This window comes from Stegastes partitus, unplaced genomic scaffold (assembly GCF_000690725.1).
Source record: "Stegastes partitus isolate 25-593 unplaced genomic scaffold, Stegastes_partitus-1.0.2 Scaffold969, whole genome shotgun sequence".
NCBI lineage: Eukaryota > Metazoa > Chordata > Actinopteri > Pomacentridae > Stegastes > Stegastes partitus.
Genome location: NW_007578700.1, coordinates 8,082 through 18,897, shown reverse-complemented (window position 1 = coordinate 18,897; position 10,816 = coordinate 8,082). Strand labels below are relative to the sequence as shown.

Below are 10,816 nucleotides of genomic sequence, written 5' to 3'. Positions count from 1 at the left end.
CCAGGACGTGGACCAGGAGACAGGAGAAGACCTGAACCCCAACAGGAGGAGGAACGTGGGCCCGGACGGAGGTGAGGAAATCTCCATGAGGAACCCCGACCGGCCGAGCAACCTGAACCTGGGCCACGCCCCCGAGCTGGAGCAGGACGACACCCTGGAGCGCAAGAGGCTCACCAAGATCTCCGACCCTGAGAAGTGGGAGATCAAACAGGTGGGGACGCATTCACAAGTGGCAGAACACTCTTTTTTTTGAATCCTTGAAAATGTTTGTTCTGCTGTACTCACGCTGTTCGTCTTCTCTCAGATGATCGCTGCCAATGTGCTCTCCAAAGAAGAGTTCCCTGATTTTGATGATGAGACGGGAATCCTTCCAAAAGTCGATGATGAAGAAGGTAAGAAGTTGTTTTATCTTCCCATCAGGCTACTAAGGCTCTAATAGCGAAAGACATGCTGAAGCTGAAATTGTTTCACCAGGGGATTATTTTTAGTGTTTGGTTTGACAACTTCTTAGATATTTAGTAAGTTAGTGGTGAAAAACCAAACTGTACCATTTTTGTAGTGACCGCTCACTACGTTGGCTTCTAAGGAGACTCTTAAGTCAACAAGGTTTTTGATGTTTTTTGGGATGTGAGCAGAAAAAATAAAACTCAAACTCCACAGAAAGTGAAAACAGTCCCGGTTAAACCATCACACGGTTGCTCCCTGCTGTCAGAATTAGAATAATTGCTAAGTAGGTGTTAAAATGTGGGAGGAGTGACAAGTAGAGGGATTTTGATGAAGCTGAATTGTTGTAGGTCAAAATAAACAGTAGCAGGTATGAATAAAATAATAAATTGCAGGAGTTTCCTGTTGTTGTTCATTATTAGATCGTAGTTGTCTGGCAGGAAATCCAAAGTGTGGCGTCATTCAGAGAGTAAAGAACGACCCAGAGGAAAGTTGTTTGGCCGGCGAAAGAGTGCTACATCAAATCAGTGTTTAATGCAGAAGTTAAATTAAATGAATTCACCTTCACGACGGTGGATTCCTGCAGTTAAATACGTACCGTCGTCTGTGCTGTTAACTTTATAAACGTGCTCTGAAAACAGTCTCACGCAAACCGTTTTCTTACATCCCTCCCAAAATAGATGCTAATAGCAAATCTGCGAGATGACTGATCATTTTTTGTTTGTTTCGTGCAGATGAAGATTTGGAAATCGAGCTGGTGGAAGAAGAGCCGCCGTTCCTGAGAGGACACACCAAACAGAGCATGGACATGAGCCCCGTCAAGATTGTCAAGGTAAAGTGTATTTCAGCATGTTATATAATCTAGTAAATGAAAAACAGACGTATGTATTGTTCAGGTAATTATGTTTGCTGGGAATTGTATTACATTTAAAGGTTACACAGTGAAGTATTCCCTGCAGATATTCCACTTGAGCGTAGAGTGCCAGCGTCGCACCGTCGACAGCGTTGCTTCGGGTGGTGATCTTTTAATTAGACCACAGCGGTGTGCGCTTTAATTTGGATTCCAGTCTTAACACTTAATGAGCAATCCACTTCCCCCGCGCTCTCCACAGAATCCAGATGGCTCGCTGTCCCAGGCAGCCATGATGCAGAGCGCCTTGGCCAAGGAGAGACGAGAGCTGAAGCAGGCGGCACGTGAGGCGGAAATGGACTCCATCCCCATGGGCCTGAACAAACACTGGGTCGACCCGCTACCAGACGGTGAGAAATCTATTGGACGAGCTCGTTAAGAGACTCACCGAGCTGCAGATGTTGACGTAACATCAGTGTGTGAAACATAAAAACATCTGCCAGCTGGAAATTAGCATGTTGATTATCTTGAACTCACTTCTTTTTTTTTTTTCTTGCTTTTGGCTGTTGAACTTTAAATATCAGAATTAATTTTTGCTACGCCGCCTGCGCGCTGCTTTATCAAAACCACAGCCCAGTTTGAGTCAGACTTCCTCCATGCTGGCAGACAGCACCCCTCAGGCTCAGTCCTGGTGATGGTTATCTGGCTTCCTGCAGCCCCCCATCTGGCCGGATGGAAAAGTCTTTCCATGGTTCAGTGTGCCTCCTTGGCCCTGAGGTGGTCTAGACGCCATCCATGGGTGGGCGCTGTGCTGCCGTAACCCCGCAGAGCTGGCTGTGACGTCGCTATTTATGTGATGAGATTTTTTATGAAGAGTTTTTTTTTTCCTTTGTTATTGAGCATATTTCCGCTCCTCTGTTGCAGCCGACGGGAGGCAGATCGCTGCCAACATGAGGGGCATTGGCATGATGCCTAACGACATCCCAGAGTGGAAGAAACACGCCTTCGGAGGCAACAAGGCGTCCTATGGAAAGAAGACGCAGCTCTCCATCCTGGAGCAGAGGGAGAGTCTGCCCATCTACAAGCTGAAGGAGCAGCTCATTCAGGTCCATTTACGATTAAATATGAAACTTAACAACAACACAGGGATGTAACACTACCAGAAATGTGGTTGTTGGCACCAAAACCACTAAAATCTCACTAATCTCAATGCCAGATTTAGTACCAGAATAATCAATGATCTAAGTTAATGCGCATTATCTTAACTAATAGAACTACGACAAACCCGAACACAGGGCATGTAGGGTTTAGGGCTTTATTTATGTTTTGATTACTGCATTATTTTTGTTAAATTTTGATTTGGAATTGATTAATTGTTCGTCTCTGGCAGAAGTGCTGCAGCGAGCATTCAAATATATTCTGGTAGACCCCAAAAACTAATTTATAAACCTGTAAACATGCATGATGGGCTCTTTGGTACCTCAAACTCTCAGCTTGAGTTCTGTCTACGTCTCTGAGCTACTTAGATAAGTTTGAGGTGTTTCATCTGTTCGTCTGAAACACTAAAAATCTTCAGGCACAACTATACCGTAAGTTTTGAATTATTGAGCACACCTGATAATAAGCCCCACCCACTAACTGTAAAAAGATTTTTTTAAATGTCTAAATGTACAGGTTGCACTCGTCTATGAGCTGCAGGTGTCCACGTTATAATATGAGAAGAAAGATTTTGTTGACCTTTAATTAAATCCGTACCGGTGACGTACACAAATACATAAATGCTTTTTTTCTGAACAGTTCCTGTAACACGGCTGGTTAAGAAAATAAAACCTACAGCAGCCTTCCAGGAAAAGTCATTGATCGCTATCTTCATCTTCCTCCTGCACTAAAACCACTAAAGTCGTCTTCTTCAGTGTTTTCAGGAGTTGAACAGCCTCAGAATCACTTCATCACTTCCTCAGTCTCTCTTTTGCTCTCAATGTCAATTTGGTCTCGAGGCAAATTCGTAAAAATCCATAAATCAACCGTATCATTGTTTAAGCCGCAGCGTTCAAAGCGTGTGAAAAAAGTAGCGGCTTATAGTCCGGAAATTATGGTAGGTTTTTCTTTTTCTACACTAGACCAGTTGTTGCCATCGTTCCATTCGTTATCGTCCATCAACTCCAGAACCTGAAGCTACGCTCGTTTGCTCTGTGCTGAAGAAAAACACGTTTTTTTGTAGAGTTTTGACATCAACTCGTTACCAAAGTGTCGGTTCTCCCTTTTTCTAATTGACTCTGACGAGGTTCTTTTGAAAATGTGATTATCCTTTAACAAGCAGATGTTAATGTTTAAGCTCATTTGCGTTTTTTTTCTTTTCTTTTTTAGATTCATCGAATAGAAACATCTGCCAAATGTAAATTAGCAGAGTTCAGCCTCTGTCTTCATTTTAGTGTGTTTTTTTAAATTGTCTCTGTTCTCGTGCTGATGAAGTGTGAGATCAAAACACTCCCTACAGACATGTCTGAAGGAGAAATGCCGCTGCCTTGATGCAGCTGCTGGAAGTGGGTGATTTGTAAAGTTTTTTTAGTTTTGTTTGACTTTTTGTTTTTTGCGTTTACTGGATATGACAGTCGATAGGGAGAGAATGGGGGAAGGACTTGCAGGAAAAGGCCATGAGCGGGATTCGAACCCATGGCCGCTGCGTCGGGGACTGTAGCCCCTGGTCATGGGTCGCCAGCTCAACCAGTTGAGCTATCGCGGCGTCAGAAGTGGGTCATTTTTAACTGACTTTTAAACATTTTCTGTCTCTGTTCACTTGTCGCAGGCTGTTCATGACAACCAGATCCTGATCGTCATCGGAGAAACCGGTTCTGGTAAAACCACGCAGATCACCCAGTACTTGGCCGAGGCCGGCTACACCACCAGGGGGAAGATCGGCTGCACGCAGCCTCGTCGTGTTGCCGCCATGTCGGTGGCCAAGAGAGTGTCTGAGGAGTACGGTTGTTGTCTGGGACAGGAGGTGATTGATCGCACTTCCAGGACGTGTTTAAATACAGTGTGTCGTTGTCACAGTGCAGCTTTGTTAAACCTCGTCACCTTGCCTTATCCAGGTGGGCTACACCATCCGTTTTGAGGACTGCACCAGTCCCGAGACGGTGATCAAGTACATGACGGACGGTATGCTGCTGAGAGAGTGTCTGATCGACTCGGAGCTGGGCCAGTACGCCATCATCATGCTGGATGAAGCCCACGAGAGGACGATCCACACCGACGTTCTGTTTGGCCTCCTCAAGAAGGTACGAAAGGCAGAGCTGAGGCTTCCCGTCTTCATTTTCCGTTTCAGTATTTTAAGAGATTTTGTCTTTTTTCTCAGACCGTCCAGAAGCGCACGGACATGAAGCTGATCGTGACGTCGGCCACGTTGGACGCCGTCAAGTTCTCTCAGTATTTCTACGAAGCGCCCATTTTCACCATCCCGGGCAGAACGTATCCGGTGGAGGTTCTGTACACCAAAGAACCTGAGACGGACTACCTGGACGCCAGCCTCATCACCGTCATGCAGATCCATCTGACCGAGCCTCCAGGTGTGACATTTTGTTCATCTTTAAACAAAGATAAGAGGACGTGCAGTGTTAAAGCAGCAGAGAGGAGAGTGCAAATGTTTAGGGAACATCATCAGATAAATAGACAAGAAATTACTTTACACAAGTCCTGTGTTTATCGGGCAGATTCTTCCATTTGTGGAAAGTGTACATTGTGGCGAAAAGATTCTTTCAGATGTGGAAAATAAAAATTTACTCCAATGATTCTTCCGTTGTTTAAAAAGTACAGATACAAGAACTACTGATATTGCACAGATTCTTGTAAATGTAGAAGAAGTTGATCCTGTGCAGACCTTTTTTTTTTTAATGTACACACTGCTCAGGTTTGAGTAAAATATGTAACTGCAGGTGTTTTTTTTCCCCCCACACGCAGCCTCCTACATCAGTCCATGCTAACCTTCTTGCCTCTTCTCTCTTTACTCCAGGTGACATTCTGGTGTTTTTAACCGGTCAGGAGGAGATCGACACCGCCTGCGAGATCCTGTACGAGAGGATGAAGTCGCTGGGGCCCGACGTCCCCGAGCTGATCATTCTGCCGGTTTATTCCGCTCTGCCCAGCGAGATGCAGACCAGGATCTTCGACCCTGCACCCCCCGGCAGCAGAAAGGTGCCTTCACGCAACGGTGGACGTGTTGGTCAGCTAAAGAGCAGCTTGCAGGGCGGTAACTCCAGGGAATTAAAGCGCAGGAAAATGAAGCAGAAACTTGGTTTTTTGAAGGGAGAAAATGTGACCAGGAGCATGTTCAAAATACTGAACTTGACTGTGACGTCACAAGGAGGAGAGCAGCCAAACTATGTCCAGTTTAACAATAAAAAACATAGATTGTAGCAGTTGTTTTGATGCTGAGGAAGTCAGGAAATAATTAGTGGTGTGAGGAGAATCAGTGGAGAGCAGAGCAGGTGACTAACGGTTAATAAATGTTGTCTTGCTGCGTCTCTGTAAAGTTTGCGGTCACGTATTCGGATGCAGCACAACGAGTTCTGGCTTTTAAATACTGAGGTAGTGATACCTACTGTAGCAGACACTTGTAGACAAAGACCGGTTGGTGTCGGTCTTATCTTGCTCGATGAATCGGCGCTACATTTCACGGTGCCACATGAGAAAATGGTGGAAGGAAGCTGACTGTTTCAGAAGTTTGCAAGACTTGAAGTGCACAGTTTGCATCTTCGTAGAGCTGAATCTCTAACGGATCTGTGTCCGCTGCTGCTGCTGCTGCTGCTGGTGAAGCTGAAACTGCTGGAACCGCAGCAGCAGTCGGCCTCACGCGTCCCGGATTAGACGTCCAATTTGCAACTCTATCGAATTTCTGGGAACATAATCCCTCCGGTCCAGAATGCAGCAGCGAAGCCTCACAAACTCAGCCAGGCATGAAAGCAGCTCTGGAGTTAAGGGAAGTGTGGACTCGATGCTCTGACGGGCTGGAGTTTGTGCAACCTGCACAAACAAAAATAATTCATTAGCAAAAACCACAAACTTTGCATTTCACAGTGTGTCAGACTCCTCACCACCTTGTGTGCTCAGGCAGAGACCAAAAAAGGTGTTTTTTAAAAGCTGTGCTCCAAAAAAAAACAACAATTTACAGGAGATATTCGCTTTAACCTGCAAGTTGCTCTTTAAGTTTTATTGTGTTTAAATGGCTCTGAACAATATCTGCATCTATGTATGGTGTTTGTGTGAAGCACTATATACCAGGAAGTGATGATCTTTCTGTACTACTTTTATAAACAGTATGTGTTTTGGCTAGAAGGTCCCACAAAACATGTGGTTTCTAGTCACCAGTTGCATTTTTATTGGTTTTTATGAGTCGATATGTTTTTTACGTCATTTTAAAGCAATGTGGCAGCTGAAGTGGTCAAGAATACATGTTAATGACCAGTAATGCTTCAATTTTAAAAGCCTTCTGCTTGTTTCTCCAGGTCGTCATTGCCACAAACATCGCAGAGACGTCTCTGACCATCGATGGAATCTACTATGTGGTGGACCCCGGCTTCGTCAAGCAGAAAGTGTACAACTCCAAGACTGGCATCGACCAGCTGGTGGTGACGCCCATCTCACAGGTACGCTGGCTTTATGGGCTGCTTGGTATTGCAGCAACAGAATGCAGAGAGAGAGGAATTTGTTTGAGATGAAACTTGTTTGATTTCAGGCTCAGGCCAAGCAGAGGGCGGGTCGCGCCGGCAGAACCGGACCTGGGAAGTGTTACAGGTTGTACACAGAGAGAGCCTACAGGGACGAGATGCTGACGACCAACGTCCCTGAGATCCAGAGAACCAACTTGGCCAGTACGGTGCTGTCTCTGAAGGTACCGCTCCTCCTCTTGTCCTGCACAAAACGTCGTCTTGTGCTGCCTGAGATGAAGAATGGTGACGGGGGAGATGCATGTGGAGATCACAGAGAGCAGAAAATCAAACTTCAGGTTGTAATCCAAATCATTCACACTGATGCTCACTTTCTTGTTTGTCCTCGTCCAGGCGATGGGCATCAACGACCTCCTGTCCTTCGACTTCATGGACGCTCCTCCTATGGAGACTCTGATCACAGCCATGGAGCAGCTCTACACTCTGGGAGCTCTGGACGACGAAGGTCTGCTCACCCGACTGGGGAGGAGGGTGAGGACGCTTTTACTCGGTGGAAGAAAAATATGTTTACGGATTAAACAACTTGTGTCGCGGCTGGTTAGTTTCAGCGTTTATTTATGATACATTTCCGTCCCGCAGATGGCCGAGTTTCCTCTGGAGCCGATGCTCTGTAAGATGCTCATCATGTCCGTCCATCTGGGCTGCAGTGAGGAGATGCTCACCATCGTGTCAATGCTGTCTGTGCAGAACGTCTTCTACAGGCCGAAGGTACGTCCACCACGAAACTGGATCAGTTTTGAACCCGATTGAGTTGTTTTTTTGTCACTTTGAAAGCACAGAAGCTTGATGGATTTGGTGCAATAACTGGGACAACTTTAACCCGACAGCGTGTCCGAGTTACACCATCAAATAGTGAAAACGTGTCCTCGTTAAATGCAACATTTATTCAAAGAGTCTGGAGAAAATTACCCAGATTGCACCTAAAAATATAAATATTTAAAGCCGATTAACTCGCAATGCAACTTTAAATGATGTCACACCAAAATGTAAAATAGTTTGGTTTTTACGGCAAACTCGGATTGAATCTGTTGCACCAAAACTCTAAACGTGTCACCAGTTATTGCAAACCTGATTAAATCAAGGTTAAATTATGTTGCGACACACGTTAATACTTAATACAAGACATTCAAGTAAAACCTTGTCGTAGAGTTTATTCTGAACTGAGATGAACTTTAGTGTTGTTGCGCCAAAACTTTAAACTCAACTTAAAATCTGATGCTTCATTTACTTTAAACTCACACCCAAGGAGGCGTAACCGTTTAAATGCTGAGTTTTTGGGGCTGGATTGAGCAAACTGTTGAAGTTCGTCAAAGAAAGTTAAGAGACAAACTCAACCGAACTAAGTTTATTTTTTCAATACTCGTTTCAGTAAGAAAGCTTTAGTGTCGCTCAACAGTAACGTTTGTCCGACTGACACAGTGAAAGAAATGTGGGTTTTAGTTTAAATGTAGCTTTTATTAATTTGGTTTTATCAGGGTAAGCAAACATATCCACACTAATAATAAAATATTAACTTGAATTATTAACTAAAGAATAGTTTTGATTGTACAACAGAACTTTGCTTCATATTAAATCTGGATTCACTCATTTTAAATCTTCTTTGGCTAAACTGTGATTGAAGCTGATCTGAGAGTTAAATAGTCTTTGTTGGTGGAAGTTTCTAAATTAATTTCTCCAAGAGCAGATCCACACAATACCAGAGCCCCGACAGATCCAATCGGACAGCGTTTTGGTTCTTCTCATTCAATAATTTCTTCTCGTTTTAAAGGACAAGCAGGCCTTGGCCGACCAGAAGAAGGCGAAGTTCCACCAGCCGGAGGGAGACCACCTGACCCTGCTGGCCGTCTACAACTCCTGGAAGAACAACAAGTTCTCCAACCCCTGGTGCTACGAGAACTTCATCCAGGCTCGCTCGCTGCGCAGAGCTCAGGACATCCGCAAGCAGATGCTGGGGATCATGGACAGGTGAGACGGCGTTGGATATGAGAAGGCAGAACCACGTTAGATAAACGACAGCACGTGAACGTCTCTCTTCTCTCCTCAGGCACAAGCTGGACGTGGTGTCTTGCGGTAAAGCCACGGTGCGAGTCCAGAAAGCCATCTGCAGCGGTTTCTTCAGGAACGCAGCCAAAAAGGATCCTCAGGAGGGCTACAGAACCCTGATAGACCAGCAGGTGGTGTACATCCACCCGTCCAGCGCTCTGTTCAACCGGCAGCCTGAGTGGTACGACAGCGCCGCAGCTCCACGCGTTTAAACTAAACGTTCTCAAAGCGTTCAGCAGCTAACCCGTTGCGTTTCTCCCTGACAGGGTCGTGTACCACGAGCTGGTGCTGACCACTAAAGAGTACATGCGGGAGGTGACCACCATCGACCCTCGCTGGCTGGTGGAGTTCGCGCCGGCCTTCTTCAAGGTGTCCGACCCGACGCGCCTCAGCAAGCAGAAGAAGCAGCAGCGCCTGGAGCCGCTGTACAACCGATACGAGGAGCCCAACGCCTGGAGAATCTCCAGAGCCTTCAGGCGCCGCTGATGTCTGCAACGACGGCACAAACACCCGGATGTTCGGGCGGCGGTGAAGAAGTCAGATGTCTGGTGTTGGATCCTGCTGGTTGACAGTTTCAGCACTTTCCCCCAACAGTTAAAGTTAAAATCACGGTCTGTCTGGGTTTAGGAGGCAGTTTCAGCGTCATTATCTGAGGAAAAAACCCGGACCTATTTACTTTTTAAAGCACTAGAACAGAAACAAAAAGAAAAACTTTCACATCTGTGCATTGAGACGGCGGTTTTTAAGGTAAAGAGAGGAAAACATGCAAAACATTGTATATTTATTTCACCTGTAAATTGTAATGTTGTGCCTAAATAAGCGCGTTTTAGTGAAGCTTTTATGTTTTACCAAGTTAAACTCCCCCCCTTTTGTTTTCTTCTTTTGTCACTCCTAAAGGCTTGAGCAACGTGTATGTTTGATAAATTTTGTACGATAACTCGGGAAAGTTTCACCATTCAGTGATCTGTGAGAATGCGTCCTCATTAAAAGCCACATTTTCTCAAACGTGGAGTCTGTGATTCTGGAGAAGGATTGGTATCGAGCCAGATTCTTTATCCCGCTGGTTCCCTTTTCCCCACATCTGCATGTTTGAACTTGAGGGAAAAGTGTTGTGTGTCTATAAAAAAACAGATTTTTATATCATCAGACTGAAGATGTTTACTGATTTAGACAATAGATTGGAGTCGCTGCCTTTTTCTTTGAAGATTTTCTCAGAGGAAGATGGGAGCAAGTAGCAACAAGCATCATTAAAAATGCAAAGAATAAGCAACAGGTGGGAGAAGTAGTCGGATAAATACTGAAACCAGAGCGCAGAAATACTTCAACAGGTAAAAGCCAAGCATTTAAAAGTATACTTAAGTAAACGTACTAAAGTATTGGCATCAAAATGTTCTTAAAGTAGTAAAACCACTCAAGCAGAATAACATATCTCAGAAGAATGTGTGTTATTTTTATTATTGATGCATCGTGTTGAGCACTGTAATGCTGAAGCTGGTAAACCTGATTGTAGTCATCATTTAATTGTTGATTATTGAAGCTGTATTATTGCACTAAATCTGCAATGCAAGTAAAGCTGTAGTTACTTTCCATCACTGTTCATTTCATATGTGGTTGCCAGTAGGGGGAAAACATCCCTCTAATCCAGGGGTGTCGAACTCTGGTCCTCGAGGGCCGCAATCCTGCATGTTTTAGATGTTTCCTTCTTCCAACACACCTGATTCAAATGATCAGGATCGTTATCAGGCTTCTGCAGAGC

The 10,816-nt window shown here is 44.9% G+C and overlaps 1 protein-coding gene across 1 annotated transcript in view; it reads left to right on the top strand.

Moving 5' to 3' along the window:
* dhx8 (DEAH (Asp-Glu-Ala-His) box polypeptide 8) overlaps positions 1 to 10,065 on the top strand; it is a 15,471-nt gene extending 5,406 nt beyond the window's left edge. Inside the window, exons 8-23 of the mRNA XM_008294525.1 lie at positions 5 to 211; positions 305 to 392; positions 1,179 to 1,276; positions 1,557 to 1,704; positions 2,219 to 2,400; positions 4,101 to 4,295; positions 4,387 to 4,572; positions 4,650 to 4,860; positions 5,304 to 5,485; positions 6,796 to 6,936; positions 7,026 to 7,181; positions 7,351 to 7,488; positions 7,597 to 7,725; positions 8,786 to 8,982; positions 9,062 to 9,241; positions 9,327 to 10,065. Coding sequence (XP_008292747.1) covers positions 5 to 211; positions 305 to 392; positions 1,179 to 1,276; positions 1,557 to 1,704; positions 2,219 to 2,400; positions 4,101 to 4,295; positions 4,387 to 4,572; positions 4,650 to 4,860; positions 5,304 to 5,485; positions 6,796 to 6,936; positions 7,026 to 7,181; positions 7,351 to 7,488; positions 7,597 to 7,725; positions 8,786 to 8,982; positions 9,062 to 9,241; positions 9,327 to 9,546 — 2,658 coding nt within the window. The 3' untranslated portion in view covers positions 9,547 to 10,065. The remainder of the gene's footprint in view (positions 1 to 4; positions 212 to 304; positions 393 to 1,178; positions 1,277 to 1,556; positions 1,705 to 2,218; positions 2,401 to 4,100; positions 4,296 to 4,386; positions 4,573 to 4,649; positions 4,861 to 5,303; positions 5,486 to 6,795; positions 6,937 to 7,025; positions 7,182 to 7,350; positions 7,489 to 7,596; positions 7,726 to 8,785; positions 8,983 to 9,061; positions 9,242 to 9,326) is intronic.
* Positions 10,066 to 10,816: the final 751 nt, after the last annotated feature.